Source organism: Camelus dromedarius, chromosome 2 (genome assembly GCF_036321535.1).
Source record: "Camelus dromedarius isolate mCamDro1 chromosome 2, mCamDro1.pat, whole genome shotgun sequence".
NCBI classification, from domain to species: domain Eukaryota; kingdom Metazoa; phylum Chordata; class Mammalia; order Artiodactyla; family Camelidae; genus Camelus; species Camelus dromedarius.
The window spans coordinates 18,623,535-18,643,981 of record NC_087437.1 but is presented as its reverse complement, the minus strand read 5'-3'; the positions used below and the strand labels follow the sequence as shown (position 1 = coordinate 18,643,981).

Genomic DNA, 20,447 nt, shown 5'->3' with positions numbered 1-20,447 from the left:
AAATTAAAAGAAATTTAAGAGTGCTATATGTGGAACTTGTTTGGATCCTGATTTGGGGAAAAAATTTGAGCATGGACTAAATATTAGTGATTAGTAAGGAATTGTTGATTTCATCAGATGTGACAATGGTATTGAAGTTACATTTAAAAAGAGTCTGTTTGTTAGAGATGTATACTGAAGCAGTAAGTGGGTGAGGAAGAAATGAAAGAAGTACAGAAAAAAGTTGGTTATCCTTGAAACTAGAGTAATGAATACATGGGTTCTTGTACTCTTTCTCTACTTTTGTGCATTTTTGAGAATTTCTCTATAAAGAAAAGTGTAAAAACTAGCTAAAAAGTGGTAGTTACTGAAGTTGACTAATATTCCCAAAGTATCTTAATTTAAAATACAAGTGGGAGGGATAAGCATGGTGATGATTGAGCTGTTGAAGGAGTCCAGAGTTTAAAGAGGAGAGAGTACTCTATGATGTCAAGCAGCAAAAATGACAGAATTTGAGAATTTGTAACATGTCACCAGGTTTAGCTGAAAATGAAGTATTGGTGACTAGTAAATTGTTTAGTTGGATTTTACTATCTAAAGCAGATGTGGAAGGACAGAGGGTTCTTTGCAAGAAATGCTGAACTGCTAACAAATCCTGGGAAGATCATTTTGTTTCTCTGGGTCTCAGATGCTTATGGCACCTGACATATTGGTATGGTTCTCCCATCACTCTCTCCTGTCAGGCGTGGACAGCTAGAGATTTTGGATTAAACAATTTCCAAAGTTCTCTCAAGCTCTAAGATTACATGATGCTAATGAATGTGTGTGGGAATGTGTGTGTGTGATTGTACCTCTGAAAAGGAGGAATTAGATATCAGAATCCAAGGAAATTTTTTCCTGTAGAATCACAGTCTTAGGCAACAAGAGCAAGTGATGGTAGGGTGGACTGAATCAGAATCCTTTGTTGCTGGCTTCTGATCTGCTTAGAAGTAAAGACCACCTAAGAATATGCCAGTCCATTCACCCTTGGAGTTAGTCCAGTGAATTGTTGGACTGTTCTGTACCTTTGCGTTGGACACAATTCTTTTAGTATTTTGGGAAGCAGCTTCCAAAAAATAAGTTAGTTTATTAGCATAGCCTGCTTTTCACATTATCTAGTTAAAACAAATAGTTTTCTTTGTGTGTATGTGTGTAAAACTCCATGTTTTCTTTCTAGAGGAGAACATTATAAGATAGAGTTTATTCTAATCATTCTTAAAATCAGTTTTCTTAGAAGTTGTAAAAGTTTTGACTTAGGAATGCTTTAATTGCCCAAGAATAGTAGGTTCCTTTAAATAATAATTTTCTTTTAACACCTTTTGTACTTTTCTCTTTTTTAATTTAGGCAAGTTACAGTTTTTTATTGCCAATCCCTACTTCTTTTGACTCTACAAAAGAAACTGTATCTACAGCAGCCCCTAAAGCCCAGGAATCCAGCAAATCATCAGACAGACTCATGACTGAAAAACAGGTAAACTTCAGATAGTTGAAGCCACTGTTTCTCAAAGTATATGTCAAAGAGTGCCACACCTACAAATGTGAACAGTCTTACTTTAAGAGGCTTCTTTAGTAAAATCATTTTGGAAAATGATGGTTTAAAGATTATTGAATGATGTTAGTATAAGACTTCACAATACTGTCAGTCTCCAAAAGGAGGCTTTAATATAGAGTATTTCCTACTTATTTAGCACTAATCTGATGAATGTTTCATTAGCCTGGTGTTCTGGAGTACATACTTTGTAAAATGCCATTCTCAACTATTTTCAGAATTTGCAAACAGTTATGTTACTCTCAAAAGAGTTATCAGGGAACAATATGTATCATTTGGTCATTCATAACGCATGCCATTATTATTTACAGAGCATTTTGTTTTTATGAGTCATAGTAGACATCCACTTAGATACCCACACAGAGCTTTTGGCTTCTAAAACAGATACCAGCAGTAATTTTACTTCTATATTATTAATCTTTGTGACTTGACCACATAAATAAGGGAAAACAAGGGAGGGAGGAGAATTATAGACTGGATAAAGAAGAAGTCAGCAATCAAAAGATTTGTTTGATGCTGTGAGTCACAGTCATCTGAATAGTTTGTTTTGTCTTGATAGTTTTTTTAATTGAAGTATAATTGATTTATAGTATTATATTAGTTTCAGGTGTACAGCATAGTGAATATTTTTACAGATTATACTTCATTAAAAGTTATTACACGGTAATGGCTGATTCTGTTGCTATACAGTGTATCTGTGTTGCTTATCTATCTTGGTTGATTTTACTATCTGAGGGGCATTTGGATGTGGAAAGCAATACTTTTATTTGTACTTTTAAAAGTAGTCTAAATTATTAAACCTTAAAGCTATTATAATATTTATATACTGTACAGTCATAAAAAACTATTGTGTAAATTTTTTCAAACATTTAAATAGATTAAAAATTCACTCAAATTACCTTTTCACAAATATACTATACAAGATACGTAAAGTATTTTAAAAAGCACACAAAATCCCTCCCACAGTGATTTCAAAATTGATCGTTGTACTTACATTGAGCCCATTATAAAACTATTAGTATGGTGGATTTAAATGTGTCATTAAAAAATCATATATATTTCTATTCTAATCTAAGTATTTTATGTCCTTATTTTCTTCCTTGTTAGGTTTTTATTTATTTAACCTAGTGAGTTAGAGTTCCCTTCTCAGGTTTATAGTGTAAATACATGTTTAGAATCGGGGATACAAAACTTAAAGAGTGTCTTTCAGAGTGATTCTACTAGAATCAGTTACCTTGATGAACAGACTCTTTTCATAGTTAGGCCTTGTCCATTATTACAGGAAACTACCTAAATTATTGGCTCCAACCAGGCAAATGTTTGATTTCGTTGTGACCCCAGGCAGTGTTAAAGTGACACTTGTTCCTGAGTGACTCACCCTTTCTTTACTATTCATTAACATAATCTAATTTGCAGCTTTTTATTTTGAGTGGGGCCCAGTCTTGTTCAGTTACATCAAAAACCTGAGATCTGTTTGGTTCACTGAAATTACAAGTTTTTGTTCTTTTTTTTGTTTAAATTTATCCATTAAGCCCTATAAGTGAGTATTCTGAAATTATATAATTAATTATTTATGCTTATTTTCATTCTTTTTAGTCTGCTAATTTTGTTAAAAACAAATTTGTTTTAATTTTAACCATTATATGGGCATAAAAATTCATATTAAAGCTTTTAGAGAAAGTTCTGTTATTCTGAAAACAAAGGAAATTATATACAAGAGGGTATTTCTTTACTTTATATCTTCAAGTTGATCTTTTTCTCTGTGTAATTGTAGCAGGAAGAAGCAGAATGGGAAAACATAAATGTGCTGTTGATGGTGCATGGCTTAAAACCTTTATCTCTAGTCAAAAGAACAGATCTGAAAGGTAATCAGATCCTATTCTTGCTCCTTATTAATAAAAAGCTTCTTTTTTCCTTTAAAAATTTTTTATCTTAAATTTTTTTCCTTTACCTTTATTTTTACTCTGTGTATTACATTTTTTAAAATGTAGATCTCATCATTTTTGATAAACAGTCATCACAAAGGATGAGGGAGAATTTAAAAACTTTGGTGGAAGAAACATCACGTCAACAGAACATGATCCGGGAGCTCATAGAAACTAATAAACAGCTTAAGTAAGAAAATGGAAAAGAATCTCTTTTGAATTGTTTGTATACAAGTAGTATGCATTCTAAACATAATTCCCTTGAAAAAAAATCTTGACATTTAATTTTCCATCTTGATTAAATATTAAATTAAGATATTTTAATAGATAAATCTTTTGGTAGTAGCTTAGCTTAGACGTGTAATGGTAACCATATATTTTTTCTATTGGTTTGTGTTATAAGACAGAAATTTTAAGAATGCAAAGATATTTTAGAAACTCATTATGTTGTTAGATGGATATGTTTGTTGTTATGATTTGATTACTAAGGGAAGGGTTATGTGTCTGTTATTAGAAATGAACTTCAGATAGAAAAAAGCCGAGCAGCAGATCAGGAACAACGAGCTAATGACTTGGAACAAATTATGGAGAGTGTGAAATCCAAAATTGGTGAAATGGAGGATGAATCCCTAAGTAGGGTTTGCCAACAACAGAATAAAATAAAAGAACTTCAAAAGGAGCAAAAAGCTTTACAGGTACTGGGTTTTACATTTTCTTACAAAACAGTGTTAAAACGGCTCATCAAGGTCCCACGTGACTTCTGTGTGCTTAGTTCAATTCTCCTTTTCTTACTTGACCTGTCATTGTTGCTGCCTTGAGATTCTTTCTTTGCTTGGTTTCCAGAACATCCTCTCTCCTGGTTTTCCTCCAGCCTCACTGGTTATTCTTGAATTCCTTTGCTAGTTCTCTTCCTCCTAACCTCTTAGTGTTGGGATTCCCAGACTCATTCCTTAGACCTTTTTTCTTTCTTGTATATTCTCACTCTCTTGCAAATTCACAGCATCTTTTAATCTAATAGCCCAGACCTCTTCCCTTAATTCCAGACTCACATCCTGCTTGCTACTTGATGTCTCCACTGGACATCCAATAGGCACCTAGAACTTTTTTGCATGTCTGAAACTGAGTTCCTGAATTTCCTCCCCAGACTTTCTTCTTTTAGTCTCTACTCAGGTCCAAGTCACCTTCATTTCTTTCCTGCTTCTCTCTTGGTTTTGCTACTTCCACCCTTCCTTTTTTTTAACTTGCTCTCAACATAGTAGCTCAAAACATTCCAATGACTTTCCTTTTTTTTTTTTAAAGAGGAAAATCCATAAGTCTCACCATGGCTTACCAGGTCCTACATGATCTGGCCCTGTGTTACCTTCTGGCTTCATCTACTCTACTGTACCTCTTGCTTATTCTACTCCAGCCACACTGCCTTTCTTGCTTTTCATTGAACATTTTTCTGGAACAGTCTCACCTCAGGGACTTAGTGCATTTTGTTCTTCCTTTTTTCTTTGCTATGCATGCTTTTTAAAAATAGCTTCATGGTGTGTTTACTCTCTACTTACTCAGTTGTCACATTACCATCTCTCAGGGATTCCTTTTTTGACTACTTTACTTACAATTGGCAGTCCTGTCCTTCACATATCGTATTGCCTTCCCTGCTTTATGTTTTATCCATAGTTCTCACCACCATGTAACATACTAACATATTTTGTTTTGTTTGTATATCTCCCTGTGTTAGAATGCAAGCTCCATGAGGGCAAATATTTTTCTCTGTTTTGTTTCAGGCTAAAAAAGTGTTTGCTTTATTATTAGTTGTAGATGCTCAATAAATATTTGAGTTATTGAGTTAAATACATAAGGTTTGTATGGAATATACTTTGTGATTTTAAGTTTTGTTACTTTTCTTTTTATAGAAATAGCAATATTATAACATTGAATACTTAATTTCCTAATTTTAAAAAACCCTTATTTTAAAACTTGGGTGTTTTTGTGATTAAAAGAAACAAACCTCTTGTAGTGATAACCAGTGTTTTGTTGTGTAAGACATTACAAATACTTAGAAACATTATATCATTATAAATATTAAGTCCTTATTTTGAAATTTTTTTGTTGTCACAACGCTATATGTACTTACTGCACACAGGGTGTTTAGCCTGCCTAAAAGGGACCAGTACTCATCAGGCAGGGTCTAGACATCCCCTCAGTTTATGCTGGCAGCATCAGAAGGATCTGATGAGTTAATATAAATTCCAAGGTCAGAGAGAATCAACAAGAGATACTTGGGGGTTCTGATGTGAGACCACAGGCCGTTGGTGTTCTGCCCTCATTTAGGCTGCCAATTTGGGATGGCCAATGGTGCACCTGCTGGTGTTGATCACAGCTTCAGAGAAGACACTGTCATTCTTTGATGGCCAAGTCTGTTTCTGTTATTCATCTGTCAACAAAATCCTCTGCTGTTAGAACTTTACACTTTTAGGTTTGCTTTGTTAGACTGCTCTCCTCATCAGTGGTACGTTCTAAAATCTCTCTACACAGAGGGGGATTTTGGAAATATTTCTGTATATATTTGATTTTGACCTTGCTCTCAGATACAGGGCGTGTGGAAACCTGAAGCTCTTTAATTCATCAACCTGCTAACGTGAGAAAAGCAGCCATCAGGTGGTGCTGACAGAGGTAGCTGAGGGCTAGGGGTTAGATCACTGTTCTTTTTTAAGGAAGATATTTATTTTTTCAAAGAGATTGATATATAAATAACCAAAGAGTCAAATTATTAAGATATAAAGAGGTTGTTATATATAAATAATCACAGAGTCAAATTATTAAAATATAAGACTTGTAAATTTACCAGAGTTTTAGGCAATTCAAAGAACAGATACTTGAGGATTCATTGGTAAGGGTGACTTGAGTGGAGTGGCATATATTTCCTGTCAAGTGGTTCTGTCTAATATAAATGAGTTATGGGCCATTAACTTTTTGTTTCAGGTCCCAGAGATGTGTTACATAACTTGTAAACTGGTACAGAGGAGGTCTCATGTTTCAGTCTATCATTGGGGGCAGACAGAATTAGGATTGGGGTGTGGAAACTTGGTGTTGGGGAAGGTGTCTATGCTAATCTGGTCAATTGAAATTGCTTGCTTTTTTGTTTTTTAAGTCCCTGAAGGGTAGTTTTTATAGCATGTCAACAGAAACTGACAAACCCAAGGAATTGCTGCCCCTCAATGTTGTTCGATTGTCCCATTCTATTATAGACTAGTCGTCATATATTCTGTTTCTAGTCAATCTGTGCTTTTTTGGGGAAGATTGAAGTGCTCCTGGAGAATAATTATTTCACAGTTTGAGGCACATTCTTCTTCTTCTTCTTCTTCTTTTTTTTTTTGGTGTACACTTGTTTCTAATTTTAGAATGGTTTAGTGCTGTGTATTTTGCCATTGAGAGAAAGGAAACACTGATTTTGTATGTATGTGACAAAGAGATGAAGGAAATCCACAGATGTTTGACAACAGTATTTTGAAAGACTGCTATTGAGAGATTGCTGGGGAAATGCAGAAACCAAAAGACAACAATGTATTTGCAGTTTCTGTGTTCTGTGGAGCAGTTTCCCTTTTTCTGAACATAGGCTAGTGTATTAGCTTATTGGGATGTAATTTGATAAACTGCTCGGTCCTCTAAAGTTCTAAGCAGATAATTTTAGTTTTAAGTCACACCATCAGTATCAGGATGTAGTTGTCCCTCTTCTTTCTTTATAGGAAATGTATGGATCAGGAAGCTGATTTTTACTGTTCTTTTAGTGGTTACCTCAAAGATTCAAATATGCATTCTTGACTTCTTAAAATTTAATGTTACATTATAGTTTTTGCCTTATTCTATGACAGTGTAACAATCATAAAACAATTTTACCATTCTCCAACTTATTTATTGTTGTATATTTCAGTTCCATATTTTTATTCTCTCCACACATTTATTTACTACTGAAAATTGAAATAACACAATGTTTCCTTCCTGTTGTTATTTAAACTTTTAAAAAGCAGCGAAAAAATCTAATTCTTTATTCTCTGCCTAATTATTATGTATTATACAAACCACCCAATGTAAAGCCACCAAGCTCATTTATACACTTTGTCTCCACAAATTCTTTAGCTTCAGTTTTTTACTTTGTGTTGGATTACTCTGTTGACTTTAGCTTTTTAAAATATACACAGAGCCATGAGACTGAGTGCTTCTTGGAGCCAAATGAGAAAATGGATCTAAAGTCAGCAAGATATTCCTAATACATGATTAGGTAACTGATATCTAGGTAGGGAGGAAGGAGGTACAGGAAGGATGGCCTGGGCTATTAAAATTCTTACCAGGCACTCTCCAGATTCTTGGACTGCAATATTGTAGAGATGAATATCGCTTCCACAGAATGCTTAGGCAAGCAGAGCTTTTTATTGAAAGGATAGCATGTGCACAAGGGAGAAGGCGGAGAAGAGTGCCAACTCCCTGAGGACTTTCAGGCAAGAGGTTTTAAAGGCAGTGTGAGGGAGGGGGCCGCAGAGTGCCTGATCAGCTTGTGCTCAGTTCTTGGATTCGTTGGCATCAAGATGATGTTTCAAGTATCATCAACCCGGTTTCAAATCTACATGCTTGAAATCAGCAGTTTTCATCTGGGGGATTCGCTTCCTGCAAAAACATTTTAGGAATGTGTGTCAGACCTTTATCTGTATCTTTCAGGGAACTGGGAGTTGGGCGATTCTGCTATGTGGTAAATTTATAGTCCCACTTTAGTCCTTTGAAAACTATGTATATACATACATCAGTGGAACAGAGATAGTCTTTTATTCCTGTGGATCTCTGGGTCTTGTCTCAGAGGCCCAAGGCTTTAGGTGCTTTGTTTTACCCAGCCTGTCAAGCCCACTTGTTCAAGACTGTTCCCTCCATCCTTTTCCAAAATGACTGTACTCTTTCTGTCTCAGAATCATTGGTTATCTTTCACTCAACATAATTATTTCAAGATTCGTCCATGTTATTGGATGTATCACTAGTTTATTCTTTGTATGGATATATTGCACTTTGTTGATTTTGCTATTGATGGACATTTGACTTGTTTCCCATTTCTAGCTGTTACAGATAAAGCTCTTACAACATTTGTGTTAGTCTTTCTGTGGACATATTCTTTCATTTCTCTTTGGTAGATACCTAAGACTAGAATTGCTGAGTTGTATGGTAAGTATATATTTAACTTTTTAAGATGCTGCCTGTGACTTGTCTTCATTCTCTTAGTGTCTTTCAAGAAGCATAAGTTCTTAATTTTGATGAAGTTCAACTTATCAGTTTTTAAAGATAGATTGTGCTTTTTGATTCCTTTCCAAAAAACTAGGTGTAGCCCAAGGTTATGATATCCAGTTGTTCCACCACTATTTGTTAAAAAGACTATCCTGTCTCTACCAGATTGCCTTTGTATCTTTGGTGAAAATCAAATTATATATGTGTGGGTCTATTTCTGGATTGTCCTGTTCCATTTAAATACGTATCTGTCTTTATGCCAGAACCGCAGTGCTTTGATTACTGTTAATCTTGAAATCAGGCACTACAAGTCTTTTACTTGTGTTCTTTTTCAATGTTGTGTTGGCTATTTTAGATCCTTTACATTTCCATGTCAGTTTTCTAATTCACTTGTTGATTTCTGCAAAAAAAAAAAAAAAGCCTGGTGGGATTTTATCATGTATGTAGATCCATTTGGGGAGAAAATTGGCATGTTAACAGTACTGAATGTTCTGATCCATGAACATGATGCATCTCTCCATTTGTTTAGGTCTTCCTTAACTTTTCTAAGCTATGTATAGTAATTTGGGGTGCACTGGTTTTCCACATGTTTCATTAAATTTGTCTCTAAATGTTTAATATTTTTTTGACGGTATTGTAAATATTTGTATTTTCTGTTTCAATTTCTTGTTGTTCATAGCCAGTATATATAGAGAAATTGATTCTCCCCCTTTTATTGTGGTAAATTATAACTAACATAAAATTTACCATTTTTAACTGTATAGTTTAGTGGCAGTACATTCACATTATTGTGCAACCATTCTCAACACCCACCTGCATACTTTTTTCATCTTCCCAACTAAAACTCTATACTCAATAAACAGTACCTCCCCATTCCTCACTCACTGCAGCTCCTGGCAACCACCATTCTACTTTGTCTCTATTTGACTACTCTAGACATGTCATATAAGTGGAATCATACCATATTTGTCCTTTTGTGACTGGCTTATTTCATTTAGCATAATGTGTTCAAGATTCATCCATTCATCCATTGTAGCATGTCAGTATTTCCTTTTTAAGGCTGAATAATATTCTATTTTATGTATAGTTGACCCTAGAACAACACAGGTTTGAACTGTGCATGTCCGCTTATATGTGGGTTTTTCAGTAGTAAATACTGCAGTACTTCATGATTGAAGTTGGTTGAATCTACAGATGTGGAGGAACTGTGGATACTGAGGGCCAATTCTAAGTTATATGTGAGTTTTCGACTGCACTGAGTTTTGGTGCCCCTAACCCCCTGCATTATTAAAGAGCCAACTGTGTATATACCATACTTTGTTTATTTATTCATTCATCCATCAGTAGGCACTTGGGTTGTTTCCACTTTTGGCTGTTGTGAATAATGCTACTATGAACATGGATGTACAAATATCTGTTCAAGTCCCTGCTTTCAGTTCTCTTTGGTGTATACCCAGAAGTGGGATTGCTGGATCATATGGTAATTTTATGTTTAATTTTTTGAGGAACTGCCATACCGTTTTCCAGAGTGGCTGTACCATTTTACTTTCCCACTGGCAGCGCACTAGGATTCCAATTTCTCCACATCCCTACCCACGCTTGTTGTTTTCTGTTTTTGTTTTGTTTTTGTTAATAGTAGCCATCATAATGGGTGTGAAGTGGTATCTTGTGATTTTAATTTGCATTTCCCTGATGGTTAATGATGTTGAGCCTCTTTTCATATGCTTATTGGCCATTCGTGTATTTTTTTTAAAGAAACATCTATTCAAGTCCTTTGTCCATTTTAAAATCAGATTTATATTTTTGTTGAGTTGTAGGAGTTCTGTATTTCTTCTGGTTATTCACTCCATATCAGATATATTATTTATAAATATTTTCTGTCATTCCATAGATTATCATTTTACTCTGTTGATAATGCCTTTGATGCAAAGAAGTTTTAAATTTTAATAAAGTCAAATTTATTTATTTTCTTTTGTTGTTGATGCTTTTGGTGTCATAACTAAAAAATAGTTGCCAAATCCAATCTTATGAAGCTTTTGCCCTCTGTTTTCCTCTAAGAGTTTTATAGTTTTAGCTCTTACATTTAGATCTTTGACCCATTTTGAGTTAATTTTATATGTTTAAAGGTAAGGGTACAACTTCATTTTTTATATGTAGCTTTCTAGTTTCCCTAACATTATTTGTTGAACAAAGCCTGTTCTTTCCCTACTGGATGGTCTTGGCACTCTTGTTGAAAATAACTTGACCATATGTACAGGATTATTTCTGGGGTTTCTGTTCTACTCCATTAGCTTATATGTCTTTTATGCTAGTGCCACACTGTTTTGATTGCTTTAGCTTTGTAGTAAGCTTTGAAATCGGGAAGTGTGAGAACTTTAACTTTGTTCTTTTTCAAGATTGTTTTGACTCTGTGAGGTCCCTTGAGATTCCATATGAACTTTAGGATTGATTTTTCTGTTTCTGCAAAAAAAATTGTCCATGAGGTTTTGATAGAGATTGCATTGAATCTGTAGAGTGCTTTGGGTAGTATTGACATCTTAATATTAAGTCTTCCAGTCTATGAACACAGAATATCTTTCCAGTTATTTTTATCTTCAGTTTCCTTCAACAGCCTTTTATAATATTCAGTGTATAAGTCTTTTGCCTTCTTGGTTTATTCTTATTTTATTCTTTTTAATGATATCATAAGTGTAATTGTTTTCTTAATTTCCTTTCTGGATTTTTCATCATTAGTGTATAGAAATGGAATTGATTTTTGTGTGTTGACTTTGTATCCTGGTTAATTCATCCTTTGCTGAATTCATTTATTCTAATATGTGTTTTTGGTGAAATCTTTAGTGTTTTCTGCATGTCATATCATCTGTAAATAGAGATAATTTTACTTCTTCCTTTCCAATTTCTATGTTTTTTATTTCTTTTCTTGCCTGATTGCTCTGGCTAGGACTTCCAGTACTATGTGGAATAGAAGTGGTGAATGCAGGCATCTTTGCCTGGTTCCTGATATTAGAGGAGAGGCTTTCAGTCTTTTAATGTTGAGTATGATGTTCACTGTGGGTTTTTCATAGACGGCTTTTATTAAAATGAGATAGTTTCCTCCTGTTCCTTGTATGCTGAGTGTTTTTATCATGAAGGGGTATTGGAGAATTTGTCAGATGCTTTCTCTGCATCAAGTGAGATGATCATGTGGATTTTCCCCCCTTCTGTTAATGTAATGTATTATGTTGGTTTTCATATATTGAACCATTATTGCTTTCCAAGAATAAATCCCACTTGGTCATAGTGTATAATCCTTTAATATGCTGCTGAATTTGGTTTGCTCATATTTTAAGTTTTTGCATCAGTGTTTAAGGGCTATTGGTTTGTGGGTCTCTTTTTGTTTTGTCTGGTCTTGATATTTGGGTAATGTTGCCTCATAGAATGACGTAGGAGAGATACAATTGACTCTTGTGTTTTGCTTTTACATGTGACCTGCAAAATTCAATTATACTAGTTTCTAGGCTAACTTATAGATAGAGGTGGAACTGGGGCCCAAGTCACTTGGCTGTAGAGCTCCTGCCTGGCTTCCATGGTGGGGCTGAGGCAGAGAATCAATTCCGGATATAGCTGGTGATTACTGGGAGATGGTATGGTACCAGAAGCTGAGTCTTCTTTTTCCCATAAGAGTCTCCAAGTCTCAGCAAACTTGACACTATGAGCAGGTCAACATGTGCTTAGAAATGATACCCTTTTCTGAAAGTAGTATGTCTTAGTGTTGTGCAAGCCAGATAGGATAGGGTTTCTCACTGAGCTTTATAAGAATGTATTAACAATAACAATGATGGTGCTCTTGATAATGAGCTCAAAGGACACTGAGGGATGGAAGCTGTAGAATAAAGGGAAAGCAGGCCAGTAGATACTTCACTGAAGACAAGAGAGTAGTCAAGATTTATATTCCCTTCTATAAATCTTGGGGTATGTATTATTTCCTAATAAATTGCTAGTTAGGGACTTAAACTGTGAGTTTACAGTATCCCGCACTGTGTAAATATCTAAGCTGATTAAACCATCTGAAATCCTGAATTATGGATCTCTTAAGAATCTTAAATTCTTGCTTGGTTCTTTTTAACATCCTTAATATTGGTTCCTTCCTGATTGTTATTTTCTTCTAAACATATGCATAAAATTATATCAGTTTTATGGTGATTGAGTTCTTTTACTTATTATGAAACCTTGAATGCATGCAGTTATAAGCTATATTTTTCCATTTTACACTGATTTTACTTGTTACAGTTTTTACATTTAAGACATACGAATATTCCTTGAGCTTGCACCCATTTAAAAACAGCCTCAAGTTCTTCAGTTCTACTGAAGTTCTTGAAAGAAGCAGCTCTGTAAAGATGGCTTTGTATACAATATTGTTAGGACAGCATGTACTAGATGTACGTATCGTAATTATATTTTTTGAAAAATTTCTTACAGGCAAAATGTCAGCATTATAAGAAAAAACGGATGGAGCAACAAGAGACTATTGCTTCTTTGCAAAAGGATATCTATAGATTAACGAAGGAGGAAGAGGAGCGCATTGCCACTCAAAACAGAGTGTTTTCTTATCTCTGCAAAAGAGTTCCTCATACCGTCTTGGATAGACAGTAATGTTTGCTACATAAATTGATATGTAGCTAGATTCATTATTTTTTTAAAATAGATTTCATCTTGCATGTGGTTTATATTTCCCTTAAAATGGAGGAGTCTTACTTCCCCTCTTCTGTGCTTTTTTTTTTTTTAATGTTATTAACTTGAAGAAACTGGTCAGTTGTCCTGGAGAAGTACATGTTAGATTTGTCTATTTGCTTCCTTATTATGTCATTTAACTTACTTTTCTGTCTCCTGTATTTCCTCTACACTGGAAGATAGAGCTAAATTCAGATGCAAGTGATTTTGGCAAAATACCTCAGGTGGTAATTTATGCTTCTAATTATAAAATATCAGGAGACACGTAAAGTCTAGTTGACCTATTCTTAGGGTTGCTAAGATTGTTCACGAGTTTAAATAATAACAATCTGATCCTTCCACTGTAAAATTTCCCATCATCATTTCATTTAATGGTTTCATCCATTGATGATCTTGCAATATTGTTTTCAAGTCTGGTATCCCTTTTTTTCTTTTTTCTGGAATTCTTCCATAAAAAAAGAACCTTTCCTATTGAGTAGAGGCTATTTGGTTGCCCCATATGATTTGTTAACAGAATGTGGGAGCAATGCTCAGTTCTTTCCTTTTAATCCTCACTTTTTAGAATAAGGAGTTGGTGCCATGATTTCCAAAGATAAGCAATAAGAGTTTTTGTTTGTTTGTGGCTCTTTCTTTTTTCAACGGTCATGATTAACTCATGGGATTTAAATGATCAAAGTGTCCTGTCTTTGGCCAGTGAGAAGTTTTTCATGTTGGTATTATATACTTTTGACTCAGCTTCATTAATCTTTGTTAGATTTCTTACTTTTAGGCAGAGGGTACATCCTGTACATTTTTTTGCCCTAAGAGCTCTTTTGAGGAATAAAGTTTGGTATTTGTTAAAACTAACACTAAACATTTAAAGTTAATTAATTAGACATTTCTCAAAAGAACTCTGGTTCCTTTTTGTCAGAATGGTTTTTAGAGCACAGTTTGGGTGCTGAGGTTGCTTACCATTATTATGTTGTCATTGATTTTAGGACTTTTTAGTGGCAAGTGTTAGGAACTATATATATCTGAGGAAAAACAAATCAGTAATGATTTTTTTCCAACTGAAGTTAACATTACAGGTTTTTATTTAAACTTTGATTTTACATTTGTAACTCTTTTACACTGAAAATCTTATTCCTAAGAATAATATCATAATTAGTTACTTGCTTTATCTTATAATATATAAAAATAGTTTTAAAATAATAATACTGGAATTGCTGTATCAGTAACCTACTGAATGAAATACAATTCTCTTTTCAGTTATCTTTGACATTAATAATGTATTACACTGTGCGTACAGTCAAAATCTAGTGTTCCAAAATATCTTGAAATATTTCTTTTCTCTGTGTTTGTAGCACCAAATTAATATACAGTTAGGCTTATTTGTTTCAGTTTATTTTTAGTTTTTAGGGCTGGCTTTTTAAAATATTTAGTTTTGAATCTGTAAGACATTTATACAATTCTAAAACCTATAATTACTTACAGTCAAAGAAGTTGTGTTTTCACTCCTGTCCCCTTAGCCTTATTTCTTACTTCTCCCTATAGGTAATTTTAAATGTTTAGGGTTATTTTAGCAAATATAAGTGGTATGGGTATTATATTCATATTTCTCCTTTTTGTATAAAAGGTAGCTTTTTTTTTTTCACTTAATAGTATAAACTAATTACATTTAAACTAGTTTTACATGTTTACATAAGGACTGGGGAATCTTTACTAATTAGGTATTTCTATTTTACTATAAAAATAAATGAGGTCACATGTAAGTTAAAACTAGATTGTTTTGATAATTGAGAGATAACACATACATATACACATATATACAATTTTTATCTTTTTAAAGGAAGAGCAAGGATAAAAATATAAAAAATAATTTAAATAACAAAAAATAGTTGGAGGTAGATATGAATAAATAAAAAGAGGAGAGAAGCAAAGAAAGAAATAGGAGTAAGGAAGAACAAAAGGAAGAAAGAGCTAATTACAACAGGAGTAAAAATGTAGTGAGAGAGATGGAGGAGAAAGGATGAAAACAGAAACAAAAAACAGCTAATTTGAGTGGGTGAGAGGGCAAGAGAGAGAGAGAAGCATCGAGAGAACGTGCCAAGTGCCACATGAAGTCAAGCTCATTCAGGTGTGAATTTGTCTAATGGCCTAGAGATTCTCCGCTCTACCAAGCCTACACTTAGAAGGGCCTAACTCCAGAAAACTTTTCAATTTTAGAGAAAGTAGAGGCAGAAGAGTTATGTTTGGATGTCAGGCTAACCAAGGAAGAAGAGTGTCTCAAAAGGAGAAGGTGGTGAGAAGTGTTACATGCTGCCTCGTTAGTTTGTGTTTGCCTTCCCACTGTCTTTTTGCTCAGAATTTCTGGTTTGACATATAAGTCCTCTCCAAAAGTTTGTTGAAGGTGGCAGGTTACAGTCTTTCAGGATGAATGAAGTTTGCCCTGCAGGAAAAAGACAGCAGTGGAATAGTAGCAAGATGGGGGAGTAAGGGGTGAGAGGGCTTAGAAAGTATATAAAGGAAATTAAAGCATATTTGCAGGATAATATGAAGGCTGGTATGTGTTGGGATGAGGAAAATTTGAAGAGAAAGAATAATCTGGAAAGTTTTGATATTAAAAGCACAGTTGGTTGAATTAGCCCTGAAAAAAGAGATAGATGAGTAAATTTTCCAAGATAGGAGGGAAATAGTATAAATTCTTGCTTTAAAAATAATAATATGTGAAAGTATAGTGTTATTTTATTTTTGAGGATTTTTTGAATTACAAAAGCAATACATGCTTATAAAATTGAAATAATATGAAAATATGTAAAGAAAAATGTTATAGACCTGCTTACCCCTCCTAATTCCCACATCCCAGAGGTAACCACATTTAACAGTTTGGTTTGTGTCCTTTCCAGTGTTTTATAACAAGAGTGTTGTTTGGGTGGGACAGGTCTTCAATATGTAGGGCTGTCATGTTGATTGATGAACTTTTAGCATCTGCATATGGTGAACATTTGCTCTGTCCCCAGCTATTCAGTGTGATAACCAACCCTGTCCCCAACATTGTGGTATTATCCCTCAGTTAAGATCCCATAGAGTTCTTTTTCAGCACATACATAGATTCACATTGAATTATTTCTTCAAAAAATAGAGTAATACTATACATTTGGCAATACAACATTAATTTTTTCCCTTATCACTTCTCATGAGAATGTACAGATTTACATAATCTCTTCTAATGCTTCATCTTCTGTAGTATGGATGTGCCATTATTTATTTAACTTTTCCCTCATTAAAGGATGTTTAGATTGTTTCTGAGTTTTCACTCATAAATCATAGTGCTTTGAAAAACCTTGTTCTTCTAGAGTTACAACCTTGGGCAGATACTTCTGTGGGAGTGATTGCTAGAGAAAGAACTGTTGGGAAAAGGAGAATATGCATTTAATATGTTGATGTTTAATGTTTCTGGTTATTTTAAAATCTATACATTAAAGTTAATATAAAATATATGGCTTAGTATACTTGCTTCTGGCAAAAATCACTTAAATTTTTTTATGATTTGCTAGTTAACCTGTATGTTAATCACTGTCATTTAAAATTATATAGAAAGAATAGTAAATGTTCCAATACCACAGTTTGAAAATAATTCAACTTACTTGTTTTCTAGGTTGCTTTGTCTAATTGATTACTATGAATCTAAAATTAGGAAATTTCAAAAACAAAGGTATGACTAGTCCTGTATTACCATTTATAAAGTTATTATCTATCTAGTCATGAATTACACTAAAAGTTTTTATAGCCTTTTGAAACTTGACCTGGTATATGTATAACCTATCTGATATATAACTACAAATTTCTTGTTTTCTAAAGCTCTTCAAGACTATATTTTACTACTTATGTTAAAGTATATTGTTGTGTTTATATTAAAATATGTATATTTACTAACCACGAAAGTGTTAGTTACAGAAGAAATAGTATTTACTTTTAATTTTGTTGAAGTATTACTATTTATTCTATTGATGTCATCTAGCCACTGGATAGTTACTGAGTATACCCACAAGGTGTGTAGGATTAAATTAGCTGCCTACCAAAGTACAGCCTAATTAGTATGCAGATTTATATGAGAAAAGATAAAATGTCATAGTGAAAAATCAGGTATATAGCGTTAAACACACTTGTCACCTCTCATTAAAGAAATAAGGGTAAAGTTTTAAATAATGGTCTTTGACTAACCTAAAATAGCTGAAAGATATCTAAGACCAAATAATCTAAAGTGCTTTAATATAAGGTCATTAAACCAGTAGCTGTTCTTTTTCATTGTTTATAAATGGAATAGTTCTTTTTAACAAATATTTATTTGAGCACCTACTTTCTGCCATGTTCTATTTTAGGTACTGAACAGAAAAAATAGACACACTAGAATAAAGCAGGTAAATCCTCTGCTTTCATCAAGCGTGCATTATCTAGTATTCTTGCCCTAAGAGTGATGAGTCTCCAGAAACTCAGTAGGACCAGTGGCAGAGCTATACTGGTTGCTGATTCCTTCTAGCACCTTGGGGACTCTTAAAAAAGACAGCAGGATAGAGGGAAAGAGGGAAGACAAGAACAGCTAATGATAGAGCAACTCATTGCTTCATTCTATTCAGAAAGCAATGTTATATCAGATAACTTCAGGGACTTTCTGATTCCCAAATGAAATTGTGTTTTTGATGGTAGGCATGGTGTTAGGTTATACAGAGACAGGACAAATTTTTGGACATGGTTCTTACCTTCTAGGAGTTTGCAGTCTAGTAAGGGAGAGTATATATAAACCCATTAATAATTAAGAAAGATAATATGAGACTTATAAAATACAATACATGTGTCACAATAAAGTAATTACTAAAAACTGTACAGACAGTAAGTAATACAGGAAATTATAACAGGAACAAATTCATTTTGGATGGAGTAACCAGAGGACTCTTTACAAAGCAGATGGGGATTGTGCTTGAGCTTGAAGAATAAGCAAAATTTGGGACATTTTGGATGCTATGAGCAAAAGAGCATAGATAAAAAGAGAAGAGTTTTTTATGGCACTGTAATTAAGCAGTTGGGCTGGACTTTCAGGGATTTGTTGGTATATTAATAGAGGTAGTAACCTGTGGAGAGCAGTCATTCACATGCTGGACCCAGAGTAAGCTGTAAATGAACAAGGAGACATCATTTGCCTTGGAAAGAAGGAAAGCTCTTTTTCCTTTGATACAGGTGGGTGATGGGCTTGTAGGTATGTGTATTAGTCAGGGTTCTCAAGAGAAACAGAGCCATTAGAATGTACATTTATATATAGAGAGAAATTTATTTTAAAATATTTGGTTCATGCAATTATGAGGCTGGCAAGTCTGAAATCTGTGAGGCCAGCCTGCAGGCCGGAGACCCAGGGAAGAGTTGATGTTGCAGTGTTGATGTTGAAGGCAACGTGGAGGCAGAATACCTCCTTTCTTGGAAGTCTCAGTCTTTACTCTTAAGGCCTTTAACTAATTGCACCCACATTATGAAGGGTAGTCTGCTTTACTCAAAGTCTGTTGATTTAAATGTTAGTCACATCAAAAACAAAATAGCTCACAGCAATATCTAGACTGGTGTTTGATCAGGTAGTTGGGCACCATAGCCTAACCAAGTTGACACTAAAATGAACAATCTCAGTATGTAAGAGTAAGGAGAGGGAAAATGAAGAATTTCGTGGCTTGAGAGGTTGCAAACTGTTATGCTTACAGGATCAAGAAAATGATGAAAATGAGTGAAGTAGGTCAGACTGTGGCAAATTGGGGAGTTGTGTACCATCTGTCTTAAGGGAGAAGTTACTACTCACTCTAGCCGGTTGATGCCATGCAGGAGTGTGAATCCACTGTGTCTAGATCTGCTTTTTTGAGAAGCTAGAAGGTTAGATTTAAATAAGAAATCAGATTTATAATATTTGCAATTAAAACTCAGTGCTCTAAAAAATATTATATGATCCAAACTGAATATTATTTGCAACCTTTGGTCTACGTCTTTAGTAAATTCTAACCTAGATTTAGGAGTTGGTTAACTTTTTCTTGAAAAGGGCCAAACAGTATGTATTTTAGGCATTTTAGTCTATGTGGTCTCTCACAACTACTCAACTCTGCTGTTGTAGCACGAAATCCGCCATGCACAATAAGTAAATGAATTGGCATGCCATAGCATTATAAAAAACCTGCTGGATGTAGCCCACAGGCAGCAATTTGCTGACCACTGGTCTAGATGATGAAGAGAGAAAGTTTGGGATTTTTAGTAAGAGTAGAGAAGATTTAGCATAGCCATCATTGAAATCTTTTGTGTAGAATATGGTGTGAGACGTTGCCTCTGAAGTTGTACAGACTGGGATTCTCTGACTAAATAGAAGGATTGAGGCTCTTGTGGGTGGTGGTAGTGAATTTGGTTGTCATGAATTTGTAGTAAAAATCTGGGGTTGAGAATAAGAAGTCTCGGGGAAGGAGTTACTTTTTTGCTTAACAATCCTGTCATCACTGGTCTAACTGAAGTGAAATAGTTTGGCCTGTACAAACTATGCTCAGGTCAGATACTTGGACTGAATGTCTCTTTAATAAGAGAGAAGGAGATAGGGAAAAAAGGAACTGCATTATAAATAATGTTCTCAAAGATGAGATTAGAAGTCACTTTTACTTTGCAGCAATGAAGAGTCTGTCCTAAAGAGAGGCTTTTTCATGTTTCATTAAACAGAGTTTATCAGTCGCTTTTCTAAAGATAAATACTAATTTGATAAAGAGATTGTAGCAACTTCAAGGTGGATTTTGAGATCTACAAATAGGAAATTAGTGTCACCTGAAGAAGCAGGAGTACTGTAACTGACAAGTATTATAAAACTAAAAAAAAAGATGAAAGAATTGAAAGATGAAAAAGGTGAAAGAGAGGAAAAATGAGGGAAGACAGGCTATGATTTGGAGAACTAAATCGAATAAACAGGAAGCACAAGAGAGGGACGTATTCACCTGTAGAGCCAG

General features: G+C 34.2%; 1 protein-coding gene across 9 annotated transcripts in view; it reads left to right on the top strand.

The window, feature by feature from the left end:
- The window catches only part of CEP70 (centrosomal protein 70), a 70,060-nt gene that overhangs the window by 22,087 nt on the left and 27,526 nt on the right, over positions 1–20,447 (top strand). For all 9 annotated transcript variants that reach the window (XR_010383135.1, XR_010383124.1, XR_010383128.1 and 6 more), the window contains 6 exons: positions 1,364–1,489; positions 3,342–3,432; positions 3,559–3,682; positions 4,007–4,187; positions 13,204–13,373; positions 17,093–17,149. Coding sequence is in view for 2 of the 9 variants with exons in the window: in XM_031442422.2 (XP_031298282.2) it covers positions 1,364–1,489; positions 3,342–3,432; positions 3,559–3,682; positions 4,007–4,187; positions 13,204–13,373; positions 17,093–17,149 (749 nt within the window). In the remaining 7 variants the exon portion in view is untranslated. The remainder of the gene's footprint in view (positions 1–1,363; positions 1,490–3,341; positions 3,433–3,558; positions 3,683–4,006; positions 4,188–13,203; positions 13,374–17,092; positions 17,150–20,447) is intronic.